The sequence below is a fragment of the Alternaria ventricosa genome, assembly GCF_023758065.1.
Source record: "Alternaria ventricosa strain BMP 2768 chromosome Unknown scaffold_16, whole genome shotgun sequence".
In the NCBI taxonomy this organism is placed as follows: Eukaryota; Fungi; Ascomycota; class Dothideomycetes; order Pleosporales; family Pleosporaceae; genus Alternaria; species Alternaria ventricosa.
This window is the reverse complement of record NW_026055696.1, coordinates 326,028-347,252: the sequence shown is the minus strand read 5'-3', so window position 1 is coordinate 347,252 and position 21,225 is coordinate 326,028. Positions and strand designations below refer to the sequence as shown.

The 21,225-nt window shown below is 42.6% G+C and overlaps 4 protein-coding genes across 4 annotated transcripts; 3 read left to right on the top strand and 1 right to left on the bottom strand.

Annotated features, from left to right (window-relative positions):
* Nucleotides 1-175: 175 nt before the first annotated feature.
* Nucleotides 176-1,843, top strand: J4E93_008282 (uncharacterized protein; the record flags this gene model as incomplete). Its single annotated transcript, XM_049346184.1, has 3 exons — nt 176-303; nt 838-1,044; nt 1,099-1,843. The coding sequence occupies 3 exons, from the start codon at nt 176-178 to the stop codon at nt 1,841-1,843; spliced, it is 1,080 nt and encodes a 359-aa protein (XP_049196585.1).
* An 898-nt stretch (nt 1,844-2,741) lies between these two features.
* Nucleotides 2,742-4,804, top strand: J4E93_008281 (uncharacterized protein; the record flags this gene model as incomplete). Its single annotated transcript, XM_049346183.1, has 3 exons — nt 2,742-3,811; nt 3,863-4,057; nt 4,114-4,804. 3 exons carry the CDS (start codon nt 2,742-2,744, stop codon nt 4,802-4,804), a joined length of 1,956 nt encoding a protein of 651 aa, XP_049196584.1.
* Nucleotides 4,805-5,223: 419 nt separating this feature from the next.
* Nucleotides 5,224-7,381, bottom strand: J4E93_008280 (uncharacterized protein; the record flags this gene model as incomplete). Its single annotated transcript, XM_049346182.1, has 5 exons — nt 5,224-5,276; nt 5,333-5,834; nt 5,897-6,773; nt 6,825-6,854; nt 6,912-7,381. 5 exons carry the CDS (start codon nt 7,379-7,381, stop codon nt 5,224-5,226), a joined length of 1,932 nt encoding a protein of 643 aa, XP_049196583.1.
* Nucleotides 7,382-8,946: 1,565 nt separating this feature from the next.
* Nucleotides 8,947-14,349, top strand: J4E93_008279 (Type I Iterative PKS; the record flags this gene model as incomplete). The annotated part of the gene is made up of 1 exon (XM_049346181.1): nt 8,947-14,349. One exon carries the CDS (start codon nt 8,947-8,949, stop codon nt 14,347-14,349), a length of 5,403 nt encoding a protein of 1,800 aa, XP_049196582.1.
* Nucleotides 14,350-21,225: the final 6,876 nt, after the last annotated feature.

Sequence of the window (21,225 nt, the reverse complement as noted above, 5' to 3'; positions counted from 1 at the left end):
GGAATCCAGGGAATTGAACGTGGAGTGGCGGATGATACGCACCGGATGATACCGTCAGGGTCTTTGGTACAGTCAACCGAGGAGGAGCTTATTCGCGAAATCGAAAACCGCGCAATCCACCAAGCAGAGCATCAACATCACTTAGTCTGCTATGCTGCCATCCACCACTCTGAGCATGAGGCACATCATGACGCCTTACGATGACCCGCCCATTTACCAGTTGCCGGAAGAGTTACTGCTACACGCCGCCTCTTATCTTCCCGACTCGGCTGCACCCACGTCCCTCAAGGACCTAAGTCTCACGTCCCGCAGATTTCGCTCTGTCGCCCAAGATGCCCTTTACACCACAGTAAACCTGTCCATGTCATGTGGGACTCACCCCAAGGTGAGCTCCCTTCTGCAGCTGCTGCGTACTCTCCTGGACCGCGCAGACCTTGCGACAAAAATCAGAACCCTACGCGTTGGGACAATTCGCAAGAATGTGGCGAAGCTTTGCGAGGTGCAGGACTTCGACCTCGCGTCTTTACGCGTGCGAAGCTTGGCAAAGCTGGAACAGATGGGGTATACTGCGTCGCATCCTTGGCATCGGACCATTCGAAACTCGATAGAGTCGGGATTTGCTGGACTGCTGATCGTACTGCTTCCCAACCTCACACACCTTGATGTCTGGGTGAAAGATCATGCTCGCGGTCCACCTTCAGGCGAGTGCATCTCCGGGCTTTTCGGGGGAATGTTCGCCCCTGCTAGCATTATTCACGGTTGGAGCACGCTTCGACATTTGACTACGAGCGACACACACTTACTGAAGTCCGGCATTCACTACGAGAATCTTAAAAGCCTCGATCTAAAAACGATTTCCATTGGTACTATCCTGCGTCTCAACGGTCGTGGGTGTCTACAGGGCGCCGAGAACCTTGATGATCTAGCCTTGAGTGTCTCGATACAATTTGCAGATCGTCCCCTCGTTGAGAAGGCGGAAATCCAACTCAGTGACCTTTTCGAAGCTCTCGACTGCAGCCGGCTACGAAGCCTCAAGATGCAGCTGTGAGTTTGTTAGTGCATCGTATACGTTGGCACTGCTAACATTCGCCCGCGCAGTATCAACGACAGCTATCATCTCACTGACGACCGGGATACCCAGCTTGATGCTGGCTATCTCATAGATCAACTTGATAGCATGCGAGACAGTCTAGAAAGGCTTGCCATCACGCATGAGATTACCGATGACGACTCGGATTTAGAGTGGCTGCTGGAATTGTTGACGAACCAAAAGAGATCGTTTAAACACTTCACCAACCTCAAGCATCTCACCATTCCACAGTTGTTCATTTTCAATGCGGAGTCGGATCGTTTCCTGGAAGACTGCTGCCAGCCGAGAGATTTGCCACCAAAGCTCGAGACGTTGGAAATCCTGTACCCTCAATCAGACATAGAAGACTGGGTACAGGTAGAGCGCTTCCAGCCCTCAGGGTATCAAGACAATCCGGCTTTAGGCTTTCAAGCCAAGCTGCCCTCGGCTTTGCGGAGGATCACATTGACGTGTCGCGACGAAGTTGGCTCATCTGCATCGTCCTTCACGAAGGACGTAGAGGCGATCTGGGCGGTGCTGTCGTTTGATCTCTTAATTGAGACGTATGTCTTCTGTCAGACCCAAGGAAATTGGTACAACTTGAAAGACTTGCGCGACGAGCAAGATGGCATAAATGAGGAGGAGACCGACAGCGATATGTCAGCGATGTTATTAGCGCATTCTGGACCTCAGGGAAAATCGACCGACAGCGAAGAGGAAACGACTGATAGTGGAGACTACGACGAAGAATCGGACGAAGAATCGGACGAATAGAGACTACAAGCGAAGCCTTCTCGATCAACAGTCACTTGGTCTGGCAGCCTGCTTGCATGCCCTTATCAATCCACAAAAATGGACGCAGAGAGACTACATGCAAAGCCTCCTCGATGGATTCTCAATGGACCAGACGGACTGGACGACTACAGCCTCAATATTGGAGCCGGCGAGGCGAGGGTACGCCATGCCCGACTAGCGCACGGGCGCAGCGGTCCAGATGTTCATTGGAGGCGTTCATGCATGTTCCCGGTCAGCGATTCGAGCCGAATCCCGCCCCACCATCAACGCTTAGCCAAGATGGTCCTGCATGCAGCAAATATTGGGCATTGCGCCTGCTTACTCCCATGGCAGTAAAACTTCGCGATATCATCATCCACATGATCAATACGATGTCCGAGTACCCGGTGACATCCTGTGGCGTTCCTTTCCAGGCTTCTGAGCACGCATCTAGTATGCACCCTAATATATGATGCAGCCAACACGGACTACTGATCTTGAGCGGGCAAAGCCGAGCCCATCACTGAGTTAGACTTTTGAGATGCAAGTCAATGAATGGTACTATCTACGCGGAGATCAGTCTGTGGGCGCGATGCGTCAAGTCCGTCAGCCTCGTAGATTGGCGATATCTTCCACGTGTCTATTCTTGGGCGTGTGCGGAGCTGGACTTCCGCATCAACCTTGGACAGTGCTATTGTAAGCTAAGCTAGACGGGCATCATGGCGTTTGCGAGTGTGAGATGGATGATTATGGTCGAGAGGCGATGGGAACAGAGGTCAGCGTCTTGTAAGCTGACATGCCGCCAGAACCTTATCAAAGAACTATAAGTTCGAAGCTTTCCTTGCATTGAGACTCATATCAGCAACAAAGCCGCTGCCTCCACTTCTCAATCTTCGACATGAGCTTCAGGTCCAGTCTATCAGCGATTTATATCGCCGTACTCATCTTAGCGGGCTCAGTCGACTCTGCCTCTGTCACTATCAGCCGTACAGGATGGACCGCAACGTCGGACAGTTTCCATGCTGGTAATGAGCCATCTAAAGCGCTCGATGGAAATGCGACATCGTTCTGGCACTCAAAATATGATCCCGCGCCGGCCGACACTCTACCAAACTGGATCATCGTGGACATGAAAGCATCCTATAACATCAACGCTGTCAGTCTCCAGCCACGCCCAAGCGACAACGCCAATGGCAGGATTGGAGGACACAGGATCGAGATTAGTACCGACAACTCGAGCTGGAAGGTTGTCGCTGTCGGCACATACAACAACGATGCGACGACCAAGAAGACTTCCTTCGTCGCGAAACCGGCACGATATGTTAGGATCACAGCTACATCAGAAGCTCAAAGCGCCGTCAACCAATGGACCACCGTCGCTGAGATCAACATCTTCCAGGATACAGCATACGCTCCGCCAGCGGCAGGCAAAGGCTTGTGGGAGAAGACTGTGGATTTCCCGCTTGTACCGGCAGCTGTCTCATTACTCCCGAACGGAAAGGTACTGATGTGGTCGGCCTTCGCGAAGGACAACTTTGGCGGATCCAGAGGCTTCACCCAAACAGGCATTTATGATCCTGCTACGGGCGAGTCGAGCCAGCTTCAGGTCTCCAATACACAGCACGACATGTTCTGCCCAGGTATCTCCCTGGACTTCAACGGCCGTGTTATCGTTTCGGGGGGCAGCGACGCTGCAAAGACCAGCATCTATGACCCTTCTAGTGACGCTTGGACCCCAGGAAGCGACATGCGGATCGCTCGGGGGTACCAATCTACCGCTACTTGCTCCGACGGGCGCATCTTCAATATCGGCGGATCGTGGAGCGGCAACAGGGGTGGCAAGAACGGAGAGATCTATAGCGCTACTGCAAATACTTGGGCTCTGGTACAGAATGCGCTCGTCAGCCCTATGCTTACAGCTGATACTGCGGGCGTATATCGTTCGGATAACCATGCTTGGCTCTTTGGGTAAGTCCAGCGCCCAATCATCATCTTTAACTTGGTGCTGACCGAACACAGATGGAAGAACCAGACGGTCTTCCAAGCTGGTCCTTCGATCGCCATGAACTGGTACGATACTGTCGGATCTGGAAGTACCACGGGTGCTGGTAACCGCTTGGATGACGGGGATGCCATGTGTGGCAATGCAGTGATGTTCGACGCCACAGCCGGAAAGATACTCACTGCAGGAGGTGCTGCAAACTACGAAAACAGGTATGAACAACCTTTCGCATCACTCACGCAGCAATGCTGACTTCGTTGTCTTTTAGTGACGGACGCACAAGTGCCTATGTCGTCACGATAGGTGCACCAAAGACAAACCCAACCGTCGCCAAAACCCAGTCTATGACATATCCGCGTGGTTTCGCGAATGGTGTCGCGCTTCCCGACGGAACAGTTTTCGTTGCTGGTGGACAATCGCGTCTGCACCCGTTCAACGACGACACGGCGCAGCTGACTCCGGAGCTGTGGGACCCCACTACTGGAAGATGGACACAGCTGAACCCCATGCAAATTCCCAGGACATATCACTCCGTAGCAATCCTCATGCCGGATGCGACCGTCTTCGTCGGCGGTGGCGGCTTGTGCGGGTCTTGCGGTGCCAACAATCACTTCGACGCCGAGATCTTTGTACCGCCCTACCTTCTGAACGCTGACGGTACAAGACGCGCACGTCCTGTCATAAGCACTGTAGCCTCTACTGCCAGACTCGGCGCGAACTTGGGCATCACCACGACTGCGGCTGTTACCAAGTTCTCGCTGGTGAGGTTTGGTACCGCCACTCACACCGTTAACACAGATCAAAGAAGGATCGCATTAACGACGTCGGGTAGCGGTACGAGCTACACGGTGGCTATCCCGGGCGACCCAGGGGTCGCCTTGCCTGGATACTGGCTTTTGTTCGCGATCGACGCCAACGGCACGCCCAGTGTGGCCAAGACGATCAAGCTCGCTTTGTAGAGATGCATCAAGAAGGGCAAGGACCTATGTGCCGATTGTTTCGTCTTGCTTCAATCTTTTGCTACGTGAATCGCTTCCTGCTTTTGGGGTCCGACGTCCTCAGGCCGAGCACGTGAGTACATTACGAGTTTGCGACAAGAACATCTGATACGCTTTTGGGTTTCGATTTTCGGTATTTTGGTTCCTTTCATACACTCTTCATTGTGAGTTAAGCTGTCGCACGGTTGACGCATGGATTGCTTCGCTACATTAAATATACACATTAAGAAAGGGAACAGAAAGTAACAACACGCGCTCTCAAAGTCGACATCCAACCCGAGGCTCCAACCTCACGTCATTTTCCAACGCGTAGTAAAAGGTCTCCGATCTATTTTTCTTCCGCTTCATTTCACGACAAGTCTTTCACTGTCGCGTGGCTCTTATCGCCGATTGGCCTCCACAATGCCAGCGGCAATCTTCTCCGCGAGCGCATCTACGCGAATGTTAGCTGACGTCCGCACAACACTTGAGCTCGCATGGGAAACTTACAAATCGTACTGGTGGGGTGACCCGGCGGCAGGATAGGCAATGCACTCGCATCTACAACCCTCAAGCCCTTGACGCCATAAACCTTAGCTTCGGTGTCCACCACCGCCATGTTATCATCCTTCTTTCCCATCTTACACGTGCAAGACGCATGCCAGATAGTCATCAGGCTGTCTCTCACCACAGCCAAGATCTCCTCGTCGCTGTCCTTCTCCTTGCCTGGCCAGTATTCGTCACCAATCACAACTTGCTGCATGGTTTCCGAGTTCCAGATCTGGCGCATGCGACGGTAGAGCGCGACGGCGAGTTCTTGGTCCGCAGGCGAGGTGAGCCAGTTGGGGTTGATCAAAGGTGCGCTGCTCATGGATGCCGATTGCAGGGTAACGTTGCCGCGGGACGTGGGTGCTACGATGCCTCCGAGGATTGTGGCGTACTGCTTGCCATCTAGGGGTTGTTGGAGGACAGGGAGGGAGAAGTCGCCGATGTAGCCGTTTCCGCTGATAAGCTGTTCAAAGTTTGTGATTAGCGTCTATCCTGCATTGTCATCATCAAAAACTAGGGACTTACCTCAGCTTCTGGCCAGTCATCGGTGAATCGGTTCAAGGCATCAACGGTGGACTGGGAGAAGTTTTGGCGGAACTCTTGGGGCAGCTTTTCCCAGCCAAGGAATTCGACGACGTTGGAAGAAAGCACGCCTTCTCCTTTCAGGGTGTAGTCGGCCAGAGCATCGGCGAGCGCAACGGGGTTGTGGAGGGTGTTGTCCAGCGTGTTGAAGCTGACTTCGTAAGCTGGCCCGAACATAATGTGATCCCACATGTTCTGGCCTACACCAGGGCGATCGGCAACCACATCGATGTTGAACTTCTCCAAAGTCTCCTTTGGACCGACGCCCGATACCATGAGTAGCTGGGGACTATGGAAGGCGCCTGCGGAAACGATGACCTCCTTGGAAGCATGGATGTCGTAGGTAATGGCCGTGGACTGAACCCTTACGCCGGTTGCGGTCTTGTTGCCATCGAAGAGGATCTTCTGTGCCTGGGTGTTTGCGTACACAGCGAGCTTGTCGTTGTCGAGCGCTGTCTTGATGTACTCGTCCGATGCACTGCGGGTTTGCTCCTTCGCGTCGATGAAAGTTTGGGTGTAGTGTGTTCCCATCAGTTTGCCACTGTCGAATTCGCTGGTCCTCTTCAAGCCGACTGCGTGGAGAGCCTTCTCCATCCATGTCGAGAATGGGGACACATAGTTTGAGTAACCAATCTGGATGGGTCCTCCCGGTGTCTCGAAGGCGCTCTCGTCATATTGGGTAGTCACATTGTCGCCACGTATGGCGTCGTTCGGTTTGGTGAAGGTGACAGCCTTCTTGAAGTAGGGTTCAAAGTTGGCAAAAGTGTAGCTGTCATCGCCCACAGCGTCCGCCCAGGTTTGGTATGAGCCCTCAGTTCCTCTGGAAAAGGATTAGTGCATGGAAATTGGAAGCCGAGACGACTCTTCTTACCTGTGGTGGATGAGGAAGTTAAGTGCGGAACTGCATGAAAGACATCGTTAGTGATGTAATAAGTGTTGTGTTATAGGAGGTTCTTACGAGCCACCCAAGCATTTTCCCTGCGCATAGTGCACGCGTCTATTGTCCGCACCCGCTTGAGGCTCCGTAGTCAATACCCAATCAACAATAGGATCCGAGTCCAAAGGATTGGCACCAATTCCCACGATGCCACCGGCAGGTGTGGAGCCTAAAACAGGCTTTCCGATTTGGTAGTAAAGCCCAGCCTCAATGATGGCGACCGAGTAGCCCGCCTCAGCGAGGCGCACACCGATTGCATTGCCGGCGGTGCCACCACCTACGACAACGTAGTCGTACGTCTTCTCCACGCCAATAGCGCCTTCGATGGAACCAAGTAAACCTTGCACTAGCCCTTTGCCGCTCAGTATCGAACCTAAGGAGTCCAGGAAAGGGTTGACGAGTGAGTCCAGTATTGGGGCGGCATGGGTATGTGGAAGGCCTAGCGAGGCAGTCAGAAGTACGCTAAGAAGCGAGTGCTTTTGAAGATGCATGGTAATAATAAATGACAAAAAACAAAGTTAACGAGTGTGTTACGCAAAGGAGTGTGGTAGAATGAATCGTTACCAGGCATGACCTGGGGGGTCTAAGAAAGTCTATCGCATCGATTAGGGGCGTGCGTGCCATTCGGCCTTGTCGCGGAACTATTCGCTCGGATCGCATCGCAAGGTGAGATAGATCCCTGACGTGGCCGAAGACACCCCTCACCGGGCCGAATGTCTACCAAGGGATGCCCCATTCTGGCTACCGGCATTCTGGCCGTTGTCCGAATCGGCAAAGCCCTTGCATACACGGAATTGCGATTAGCGAATCTTGACCCAAAGTGAACGACGACATGGAGACAGCTGAGATTGCGCGCGAAGATCCGAATGACTTGTTGGAAGAATACCGAGGCGTGAACTTGGGATGCCGTGGAATCGAGAGCATTAGGGCAAACGCAATGCGTAGGACTCGCTGCCAAAATGCGTCGGGCCAGAGACTTCCATGTCCAATCGACCGCTCATGCACTAGAACAGACAGGCAACTCCAGGATCCCGATTCCCCGCAATGAAACCGCCTGCCGACACCCGCAGTCCCCTTGTTGAAAGTTTCCGGGGCCTGGAGTGATCTTCCTGCGATGTTATCCGATCGTTGGGTCACGGGGAAGATGTGGAGTGCGGCGTACAGCCAGCCAAGGAAGCAGGCATCTGAATCCTTCGCGCCTTGGATCCTGCGACATTTCTGCTCCGATTACATCTACAATAAGAGGAGAAGAACCCGACATCTATGCCCTGCGAGCTATGTTCCGCATGTTACCCACCTAGGGATTTCGTGACTAGGCGAGAAGATTGCTTCATCAAGACCCCGTACATGTCTGTTTCGGTTTTTAACGAAGTAACTCACAACGTCTATACCGAACTTCTGCCCAGCGATTTGACTATAGAAGATGTCACCTTCTGAGATACTACGGAAAGTCTAAATACTGAAACACACCTTGTCTGGGAAATCTCCCGAAGCCCTTCCGCAATGCCCCGACAACTCTGAACACTGAGACCCTCGTTGCCTGGAAGAGCGCGAGCCAAAATGGCGTTCAAAATATATTGCCATATTCCGCTATTAATCTCGACTTGGAACAAGATAGCCATATGAACTATCACAAACTCCCCTCGAACACTATCCTTCAGACTTGACGACCAACAATCCAACTTGGGATTTTCAATTTAGATAAGCACCCGCCGCCACCAACTCGTTAACATCCAAGATTACTTGCCATATAATTATCTTATTTGAATCATTCAGCTCATCTGGGAATTCTCTTCCAATCTGAAAGTGAGGATTCGAATTGGTTGTTGACAGGCCTGCTATCCTTCGTCAGAAACTCTGATTGGACATTAAGACTAACGCCACGATGGACACCCCAGACTCAAATCAATACTCATCTGATTCCTCTAGCCCAGTGCAAATGCATAGCTCAGTAACAGAATCAGAGCTTGGAGAACTTGTAAGTGTTGATACTTACAAATGAGAATCGCAAGTTAACGAGTTCCAGGGTGAGCTCAACGACATAGCCGTCATCGGCATGGCCTGCCGTGTGGCCGGTGGAAACCACAGCCCGGAACAGCTTTGGGAGTCTATTCTGGCGAAACGAGACGCTTCGTCCGAGATCCCAGCTATGCGATGGGAGCCCTACCGCCACCGTGACGTCCGCAACATCAAAGCGCTCGATAACACGACCTCCCGTGGATACTATCTGGACGCCCTGGAGGATTTCGACGCGGGCTTCTTTGGGATTTCGCCTAAGGAGGCTGAACAGATGGACCCACAGCAGCGCATCTCTCTCGAAGTAGCGTGGGAGGCGCTGGAATCTGCAGGCATTGATCCCAAGAAGCTCTCTGGCTCTGACACTGCTGTATTTATGGGAGTCAACTCTGATGACTACGGAAAGTTGCTGTTGGAGGATCTGCCTAACATCGAGCCTTGGTTAGGTAAGGTCTTTTACGACTATTGGTCTACCTACGCCTTGTGCGATTTGGAGGTTCCCGTTCTAATCCCTCGGACAGGTATCGGGACCGCGTATTGCGGCATACCGAATCGAATATCTTACCACTTAAACCTCATGGGCCCAAGCACGGCGGTTGATGCGGCATGCGCAAGTTCACTAGTGGCGATTCATCATGGACGCCAGGCAATCTTGTGTGGAGAGTCGGAAATAGCTATTACTGGTGGTGTCAATGCGATTTGCGGGCCTGGGTTGACGCGGGTTCTAGATAAAGCTGGTGCCATATCGCCCGATGGCTCGTGTTTGTCATTCGATGACAATGCACATGGTTATGGAAGGGGGGAAGGTGCCGCAGTCGTAGTGTTAAAGCGCTTTCGGGATGCGATAAGAGATGGAGATAATGTCATTGCTCTCCTCAAGGGTTCTGCAGTCGCTCAGGACGGTAAGACGAACGGTATCATGGCCCCGAACGCGAAAGCACAGGAACTTGTTGCCCGAAAAGCTCTTAAACAAGCAAACGTCGACCCTGCGACTGTAGAGTACGTTGAGGCTCATGCAACATCGACGCCTTTGGGAGATCCAACAGAGGTCAGTGCAATATCGGCGGTTTACGGTGTATCTCGATCGAAGCCGGTGAACGTAGGATCAGTGAAGCCAAATGTCGGCCACCTCGAAGCAGGTGCGGGAGCAATAGGGTTCATCAAGGCTATTCTGGCCCTGAACAAGGCGCAATTTCCGCCGCAGGCCAACCTCACCAAGCTCAACTCTAAGGTTGACTGGGAGTCCTCGGGTACAAAAGTAGTGCAAGAGGTTTCCGACTGGCTGGACGTGGAGGCGCATCCACGTCGAGCAGCGATATGTTCATATGGATATGGAGGCACCGTTGCTCACGCTATCATCGAGCAGTCTTCGTTCCGCCTTGCTACGATGAACCAAGAAAACAGCGGATGCGCTCACGTGCCAGTCACACTTGCGATCTCGGCCCCACAACGAAAACGACTTGCTGGACAGGCGGACTTGCTGGCGAGGTGTTTGATGGGTCCAGGGAAGGGAGAAGATTTGAGGTCAATTGCAAACACCCTTGCTCTCCGTCGCGCTCATCATGAGTACCGAGCAGCATTTGCTGTTATCAGTGTAGAGCAGGCAGCGGAAATGCTCAAAGTATTTGCCGAAGGTGGCGACAACGGCGAGTGGGTTTCCCAGGGCAATGCACTTGCACCGAATACGAAGAAAGAGGTGGTTTGGGTTTTCTCCGGTCATGGCGCGCAGTGGAACGAAATGGCGAGGCAGCTGGTTGCCAATCCTATTTTCCACAGCGCTGTTGAGCCCTTAGACCGCATTCTACAGGCAGAGGCTGGGTTCTCCCCTTTCGAGGCGTTCCGAAAGAGTGGCAGCGACTATGACGAGTCCGATCGGGTGCAAATCTTGACATATGTCTTCCAAATTGGACTTGTTGCTTTGCTTAGGTCAAAAGGAGTCAGTCCTGGTGCCATCATTGGGCATTCCGTGGGGGAGATTGCCGCCTCGGTGACAGCAGGCTGCCTTACCCCAGAAGAAGGTGCCTTAGTTGTCGCTAGAAGAGCTGGACAGTACGCCAAAGTTAAAGGTCTTGGAGCTATGTTCCTTGTGCATCTTCCCTTTGACCAAGTCGAAATGGAGCTCTACAATGAGCAAGATGTTGTCGCAGCAATCCATTCGTCGCCCTCAGCTTGCGTCATTAGCGGAAGGGTCAAAGCCGTTGAGATGTATGTTGAAGAACTCAAAGAACGAGGCATCGAGGCAATGAGGGTGGCCACCGACATTGCATTCCATTCTGCAGGAATGCTGAATCCGCTGGCGCAACCAGTGAGGGAGATGTTAGCGAAGGATATTCAGCCTCGGCCAGCAACCATCCCTCTCTACTCGACCTCGGACCCTGACCCACGCTCAGACAGCCCAAGAGACGCCGAATATTGGGTTCACAACATGATCAGCCCTGTTTTACTCACATCCGCAGTGAAAGCATCCATTTCAGACGGGTTTCGACTGTTCCTCGAGGTGTCCAGTCATCCAATCGTGTCCCATTCAATCAACGAAACCATCATAGGTGACGGAATTGATGACGAAGAGTTCGCAGTCATTCCGACCGTTCGCCGCCACAGGTCTCCGGAGATATGTGTAGCGCATGCTATCGGCACGTTGTATACGAAGGCCGCAACCATCGACTTCAATAGGTCTCTTGGCCGTCGATGGGCACCGGGGGTACCTGGAACGCAGTGGGTGCACAAGCCAATCTGGAGAAAGGTACATAGTGGCAGCTCGATGGGCTTGGACAACCTCACGCATGACGTTGACAAGCACACTCTGCTAGGCCAGTTGACCTCCATTTCCGGTACTGCAACCAAGACGACTATGTACACCACCAGATTGGATAGTGACACCAAGCCGTTTCCAGGCAATCATCCACTCCACGGCACTGAGATTGTACCTGCTGCCGTGCTGATCAACACCTTGTATCACGCCACAGGGGCTTCGACTTTGTCCAACATTGACCTGCGCGTCCCAATAGTCATTAGCGATGTACGAGACGTCCAGGTAGTCTTGGTGGGTGACACAATCAAGATAACTTCACGGCTGCATCAAAGCAGTACCTCTCAAGACGAGTCTTGGGTTACCCATACTGTCGGTCGTTGGGGCGTATCTCAATTGGATACCGGTGTGGCGCCTTGCATCGATATCGAGGCTGTCAAGCGGCGAATTGGCACTGTTCTGCCCTCGAAGTTCTCCATCGACTACTTGGACAAGGTCGGCGTTTCAGCTATGGGATTCCCTTGGGCTGTCACAGAGCACTTTGGCGACCCGAAGGAGATGCTTGCTCGCGTCGATGTTGCGCCAGATGTCGCGGACGGCGCCAGGCTGCCCTGGCATGGCTCTTCATGGGCCCCTGTTCTGGACGCTGCAACATCTGTGGGGTCCACCATCTTCTTTGATAACCCAAAATTGCGGATGCCAGCACAGATTGAGACGGTCCAGTTCTTCACAGAGTACGAGGTGTCGCCGCCAAAGACCTGCTATCTCTACGTAGAGGAAGCCGGGGAACGTGGAGCACCTGCAGTTCATGTCAACGTATGCGATGAAGAGGGAAGAGTGTTGGTCAGGTTTAAGTCGATGCGCTTCTCCGAGATCGAGGGCACCCCAGGCGTCAGCGGTAGTGTCGAGAGCCTCGTCCACACCATCGCCTGGGTGCCTGCACCATTCTCGCGCAAAGCAGCTTCATGGGAAAGCTTCATCCTCGTATCAGATGACCTGGCTACACTTGACTGGCGCTGGAAACAGCTGCAAAAAGAGCGTAAAGCCAGAAACGTCACTGTCGCCCGCGTACAGTCGGCAGCAGAAGTAGTTGCCAGATCACTGGCTCCCAATACAGCCATCGTATACTGTCCAGGGCCCGTATCGGTTCTCGCTGACGTGCCGTTCAAAGCCGAGATGTTCCTCTCGGAGCTGCTGCTCTTGACCAAGCATGCCGTTGGTAGCACATCCACATCCGCAAGCGGAAGTGGAAGCAAAGTGTTCGCCATTACCGCAGCTGTGTCAACTGCAGAAACACACACGGCGCTCTCTCATGCTCCGCTCCACGGACTCGCACGTATCATTGCATCTGAGCACCCTGACCAATGGGGTGCATTAATAGATGTCGAGGATTTTAGCGACCATGACGGCTTTCCCATGCTCGCAATGACGTACGTCCATGATCAGGACGTCATTTGTATGGAGGACGGTCTCCCCCGCGTTGCTCGTCTGCAACCGCTGCCACGTGAAAGATCGTATGATTCTTCCGCCTCTTCTTCTTCTTCACCACGTCCCTCCTTGCTGCCTAAGCCAGCAGGCACGTATCTAGTGACGGGCGGACTGGGTTCACTCGGGCTTGAGGTGGCAGGCTGGCTCGTGGAGAAGGGGGCGCGGCGATTGGTGTTGGTATCACGACGAAGACTGCCTGCGCGTTGTGATTGGGACAAGCTCGAGGCATCCTCATCGAGCGGCTCCAAGCCTGCTGTCGACAAGATTCTGGAACTCGAGGCTCGCGGGGCAACGGTATACACACTTGCGGTCGACGTAGGTGCAGCAGACGCAGCGGCAGGGCTGCAAACCGAGTTGGAGAGGCTAGGGCTACCACCGGTGCTGGGTGTAGTCCACGCGGCGGGCACGCTCGAAGACCAGCTCATTCTGAATGCCTCACCCGAGGCCTTCTCGCGCGTGCTACAGCCCAAGATAGCTGGAGCGCTGGCGTTGCACACCGCTTTCTCGACGCAAACGCTGGACTGGCTTGTCCTCTTTAGTTCGTGCGGCCAGCTCTTCGGCTTCCCAGGCCAAGGCAGTTATGCCAGCGGAAATGCCTTCCTTGACGCATTGGCTACACATAGACGCGCGCAGGGAGACAATACCGTAGCCTTTCAGTGGACTAGTTGGCGTGGCCTGGGCATGGCAGTGAGTACCGAGTCTATCAACGATGAGTTGCACAGCAAGGGAATTACCGACGTCACGCCTGAGGAGGCTTTCCGAGCTTGGGAGCATTTTGGAAAATACAACCTAGCTCAGGGTGCTGTGCTACGGACTTTACCCGTCCCTGAAGGCGAGCCGTTGCCCGCGGACATTTTGGACGACATCGCAATAAGAACAAAGACGCCTTCATCAGGTGCTGCACGGGGAGACATTGATAGCGACACCGCAGCTGGAGGCGAGATGCCTACGAACGGCCTTGACCTGAGGACATGGTTAGAACAGAAGATCAGAGACATCGTCGCTGGGGTACTGATGTTGGAAGGTGCTGACGACGTGGACCCGCGCGCTGCCATGGCGGACTTGGGCGTCGATAGCGTCATAACAGCGACGCTGCGTCATCGATTACAAAGTGCCCTGAAAGTCAAGGTGCCGCCTACGCTGTTCTGGAGTCATCCAACCGTTTGCCATCTCGCTAGTTGGTTCACAGAGAAGATGAAAACTTAAGGAAAACACATCTGTAGCGCAACGCGCGGGGTACGATGTATATCTATCTAGGTAGCTAGCGCGGTGCCTTGTGCCCAATTTTGCAGACCCTGTTTAGTAAAAAGACATTAAAAGACGCCTAGCTTTAAAGTTAGTTTAGAACTACTAAGAAATTTTAAAATTTTAATATATTTAGTATATATTACTATTAGCACTAAGGCTTCTATATAAACTAATAATATATTACTTTTAAAGCTTTACTAGAAGAGAAAACTTTATATTAAGCAACGCTTATATTATTAATACCTTACTATATTTAATCTTTAGCTATTAATATAATATAACTTAAGCTAATAAAGATAACTACTTTCTTAGTTTTTAAAAGTAACTATAATAGTAGAATACTAATATAGCTACTATCTATTTAATAGTATTATTATACTAAAAGTAAACTTTAAATACTTTATTTTCTTTAGTCTATTTATTATTACTTTAGCTAAGAATTCTAATAAATGTCTTACGCTAGTATATAATAGCTACTTTTATCTCTATAAGTAGAGCTATCTATAGCCTAATTTTATATATAAAGTTATAAGTATAAATAGTATAAATAATTAATAAATTACTTTAAGTAAAAAGAGTAACACTAGTAATATAAGAACTATTTTATTACTTTCTTTAAAGTAAGTATAGTTTATAAAAGAAATCTTATATATTACTAGTAAGTTACTTAAAAGCTTAGCTATAATAGAGAATTATAAAAAGTTTTAGTCTACTTATTAAAAGTCTTTATAGTAGTAGTATAATAATTTTAATAGTATTAATAGTATTAATAGTGTTAGTAGTCTTAAAATATAATATAAAAGAATAGGTAAGATAGGTCTTAAGAGCTCTAATAATAGCTACTATAATAGCTTAAATAATAGTCTATATAATAATCTTTAGAATAGTCTAATTATAAGCTTTCTTTTTAGTAGTAGTCTTAAAGTAGTTTATAAAAGCTTTAATAAGTAATATAATATAGTATAAGAATATAATTAATATAGATATAAAAGAAGATAATATAACTAGTAATAAAATTAGCTTTAGACTTACTAATACTAGAATAACTTATAAAAGAGTAGAAATATAGTTAAGAGATTATCTAGTACTAGTATAGCTTTAGTATTAGATTTAAGCTACTATTTACGTCTTTAATAAGTTTTAAATCTCTAATTTACTATAAGGTATAGAATAAGAATAGAGAAGAGTATATATATAGAAGTATAATTTTATAAGCTAAGATTTTAGCATTTTATTACTTTATAATCTATAGCTTAGTTAGTTATAAGCTATTAAGAATATATAATTATATTATAATTCTCTCTACTATAGTATAAGTAAATCTTAGTATTTATAAAATAGTTACCTTACTACTCTAAATTTTAAAAGCTTTAACTACTACGCTAAGAGTAGTAGCGCTAAGAACCTAAGTCTTAGTCTACTTAACGCCTGTATCTCTAAATATAGAATTTTATACTTTTAAAATATGTCTTTTTATATACTAGTAATAGACCTTACTCTTTTTAGACTAGCTTATACTATATAATTATTAGTTTACTAATAAATACGTAGCTAGTAATAATAAAAATTAAAGGTAAGTACTTAGACTATAATAATCTTTATTAGTAAACTAATAATTCTATAGTAAGAGCTAGTCTAAGAAAAGTAAGGTTTATTACTAGTATATAAAAAAATATTTTTTTTAAAAAGTTAAAATTTTATATTTAAAAGTATAGGCGTTAAGTAGACTAAAGCTTAAGTTTTTAGTACTACTACTTTTAGTATAGTTAAAGCTTTTATAATTTAAAGTAGTAAAGTAACTATTTTAAAAATACTAATGTCTACTTATATTATAGTAAAGAGAATTATAATATAATTATATATTCTTAATAGCTTATAACTAACTAAGCTTAAAATTATAAAGTAATAAAATACTAAAATCTTAGCTTATAAAATTCTTATTTTTATTTTTATTTTTATTTTATAGCTTATAGTAAAATTAGAGATTTAAAAACTTATTAAAGATATAAATAGTAGCTTAGATCTAATACTAAAAGCTATACTAGTATATTAAATAAGCTTTTAACTATATTCTTTTTTATAAGTTTTTCTAGTGTTAGTAAGTCTAAAGCTAATTATATTACTAGTTATATTACTTTACTACTATTAGTTAACTTACTATTTTAAAATCTAATATAGCTTTAGATAAAGCTAAGCTACTCTACTTTCTAGCTTTGCTAGTAGATAGTATTTAGATTTTTTTAAGGTGCGTGCTACGCTAGCTACTACTATAGTAGGTTAACGTAATATATTATATTAGGTTATTACTATAAGTAGAGCTATCTAAAATTTTAATATTCTTTAGCCTTTACTTATAGTAGTAACTTAATATAAGTTTTATATTAATCTACTACGTATACGTATAAAACGCTAACCTCTATAATTACTATAAGTAAGTTAGCTAATTATATATATTTCTAGTTAGACTAACTAGCGCTTATACTTTTATTCTATTATGATTAACCTTAGAAGCTCTATAAGTAGAGTAATAAGTAACTTTATATTAAACGTTTCTACCTTACTAAAGCTTAATTAAGCTTCTTATTATTAATTAACTATTTTTCTTTTAAACATATTACTTTATAAGTTTTTTTAAAGTTATTATTCTAGAAGCTATTATAGAAGCTAAAATCTAGATATAGCTTTATATATAGTGCTAAAAGACTCTATAAAGACTAGTATAATAAGCTTTTAGAGCCTACGCTACTAGCTAGCTAGCGTAGAATTCTATTAGCTATAACACTTACTTACATAAGTAATTATATTACACTTTACGCTATATATAATATATTTACTTTAATTTAATTTTTTTACTCTTATTTTATATTATAAGTATTACACTTTATAGTGCGTATATTAAAGTAGTAAGCTAATATAATATATTATATTAAGTTACTACTATAAGTAAAGCTATTTAAAGTTTTAATATATCTTACTAAGGCTTAGGCCTACTTATAGTAGTAACCTAGCGTAATATATTATATTAATCTACTACTATAAGTAATTACGTTATCTTAAATAGCTAATTAGATTTTATAGACTTAACTAATTAGCTCTTATACTTCTATTCTACTTTATTTAGCTAAAAGACTCTACTTTATAGAGAATTATAAACTACTATATTTTTACTATACTAAAGGCTATTATAAGTACTCTAAAAAGCTACTTTATTATTATAGAGCTATACGCTAGATTTATTAATATTTTTATTACTTCTGTTTCTAATATTACTATTTTTATTATTTTTGTTATTTTTATTATATATATAGCTAGCGTAGAATATTTTATTATTTTCTTTTCTAGTCTTACTTTTAAAAAGATTATTAGTAAAATAGATAAGCTTTTTAGTAGTTTTAGTTTTTTACTTATAAAAAAGAATAACTATAAAAACTATTTTATTAGAAAACATTTTATTAATAATCTTACTAACAAAATACTACTAATTATTTACTATATTATTATTTATAACTAAGTATATAAAGTAAAAGAGATAATAAATCTATCTTTCTTTCTAGCTCTATAAAAAGCTATACTCTAGTAATAAAATACTTTAGCTAAAATACTTTATAAAGGTAATCAAAGCTAGAATAGTAAGAATATAGTGTTTATAAGTTACTTTATATAGTAAGATACTATTTATTAGATAGTAGCTATAATAAACTACTATAACTTCTATTAAGACTTAAACTCTAGAATAGTATTAAAGTTAGAGAGTAGTTATAATTATCTAATTATAGATACGTAATTACTTAGCTTTTAGGTATATAGCTAAAGCTTTTATTCTAACTTTCCTTTATAGTATAATAATTATAATATACTTAATTATATCTAATTATTAATTATCTCTAGCTCTAGTAGTTATAAGCCTAGCTACTTAATTATAGAACTAATTCCTACGATATATTAAAGCTTACTAGAAGATAAATTAATTAATCTTATTTTTACTTTACTCTTTCTAAATATTCTATAATTAGAATACCTCTTACATAATTACTTAATTATAACCTACTTTTTTATTATTTTCTATATCTTTATATTAATTCTACGCTTTAACTTTATAGATATAAGTAATTATAATATAGCTACTATAGTTATAGATATACTTTTTAAAAGTAATCTAACTAAAATACCTAGTTTACGCTTTTTAAGCAATACTATAATAAGAAAAGTATCTAGAAAAAAATTAATCTTAATCTTCTAGATATAATATATATAAATACTTAAAAGCCTAAGTTTTTTAACTTTCTAGTTCTAGAGCTTATAGCTCTAGCTTTTTTTTTTTTTATAAAACTAAGTAAAGATTAAAAAAATAAGTATAATAAAGCTACTTATAAGTATTATACTTTTTTATAGAATTATTACTATAAAACTAAAAATAGTACTACTTTTATAGCTTACTAAAACTATAAGTTTAAGTAGTAGTTAAAAAAAAGTAAAAAGATTAATAATATTAAGAACTAAATTATATATACTATTATACTTAAGTACTTACTATCTATAACTATAAGTAATAATAAAAAAATAGTCTAGTTTCTATTAAAACCTTTATAACTATACTTACTTCTACTAATTAAATTATATAGTATATAGTTTATATAAAGTATTATACTTATTTTAAAAAAACTTAAGAAGCTTTTACTAAGAAGTAGTTTACTAAATACTTAATACTGTACTAGAAAGTTAAAATTTTTAAGCTTTTAAAAGTTAAAGAGCTTTTTATAATTACTAACTTTTTTACTATAACTAAGAAGTTTAATACTAAGTAGACTTACTAATAGTAATATAATTAATTATTTACTATAGCTTTTAAAAATAAATACTTTAAGCTTTAGTAATCTAAGTAAAATATTTAGTATAATTTTTAAAAAAGATATTAATTACTTCTAAATAGAAAAAAGCTAATATAATTTTTAATACTATTATAAATTAACTCTTTACTTCTACTAAGTTAAGTAAAAAGTAGTTAAGCTTACTACTTAAGCTTTACTTTTATAAACTTTATATAAAGTATAAGTAATAGCTTATTTTATACTTCTAATTATAAACTATAATTACTAAATTTAAGCTACTAAGTATTATTTCTATAAGGCTTTTTACTTAAAATAAGTAAAAGATCTAAAAGCGCTATTATAAAAAGAAGTAGAGTAGCTTATATAAAAAAGTTAAGTAATCTAGCTAGAAGATAAGCGCTCTAGCTACTAAGTACTTAAGTAATATAGTCTTTATAGGTATTTACTTTAAATAGCTAATTACTAAGTTTAAGCTTTTTATTTTTAGTGTAGACTTTAAGCTTTACACGCTCTTAGCTAGTATAATTCTTAGTAGTAAAGCTATAGTTTACTTAGTTAATAATAAAGCTTTAACTAAGTCTAATTTCTTTATTAAGACTAATAAAGAAATAGTTGAAGTAAGTAGCTAGATTCTTCTAGTAATTAGTATTAGTAATTATATACTTTATTTTATTTTTAGTATCTCTAAAAAATCTAAAAAAGCTAATTTTACGCTTACTAACGTTAAAGTTATCTTTAGTTTCTATACTAATATTATTTTAGAGAAGCTTTTTAGAAATAGTAGTATATAGTATATAAGCTATAATTATATTATTAGAACAAGTATACTAAAGGTGTTTATTATTTTTATAACTCTGCAGTATAAATTTAACCTTTTATTTATAAAATATAACTTTTGTATCTATTCTTTTAATTCTATTATTATAGATATTATTTTTTACTTATAAGTTCTATAATTATATACTAGTAATACTTACTTTTAGTATAAAAGATTAGACTACTTAAGTAAGTAAGCTTTTAAAGCTCTTATTAAAGCTACCTAGAATATAGAGATTACTAGTATATAGTATAGTAAATATAATAATTACGCTACTATTTATATATTTTAGAAGATCTCTTATTAGCTTTATAAGCTATTACTATAACTATTCTTTAGAATATTATAAAACTTATTTAACTTCTTTATAAGCTATACGCTTAATAAATAAGCTCTTATTATTAAGAAAAATTATTTAGGTAAACTATATAATTATAATCTAAAAGATAAGTCTTTAGACTTTATAATAGAAGTTATTATAAGCTTTATAGCTATAAATAAGCGCTACTTTTAGTAGAAGATTATAAAAATTTATTAAAATAATAATACTATAATATTACTTTAAAGAGAGTACTTAAGATATAAGAAATAGACTAAAGAGAAGAGAATTATAATTATAACGCCTTTACTATATACTTATAAGCTTAATAGCTTAGTAGAGAGAGCTAGCTAAGAGCTTATTACTAAGTTAATTAAAATATATATAAGCGCTAATCTTTTAACTAAGCTCTAGCTAGTAATTATAAATATAGTAGCTTAACTTTATAGAATAAGTCTATTATAGCTTTATAGCTATTAATCTCTAAATTACATATTATATAAATAGTTTAAAAAGTACTTCTAATATTATTAGCTACCTAAAATTAAGTACTAAACTACTAATTTTTATCTAAACTAAAGTAAAATTTATACTTATAGCTATTATATCTATCTACCTTATAGTAATTACGTAGCTAGAAAATACTATTAAATCTTTAAAGCTAAGCTTTATTACTATATAGAATATTTTATTAGCTATTCAGCTTCTAATATATATTATATATAAGTACTAGTAATTAATTAAGTAATAATAACTTAAAATATTACTTTGAATAAGTAAAAGTTCTATTAAAGTAAGTATAAACAGAAGCTAACTTAAGATTAAGTAATTAAGTAGAGTAAAATACTTAATAATAGTAAGCTTATTAA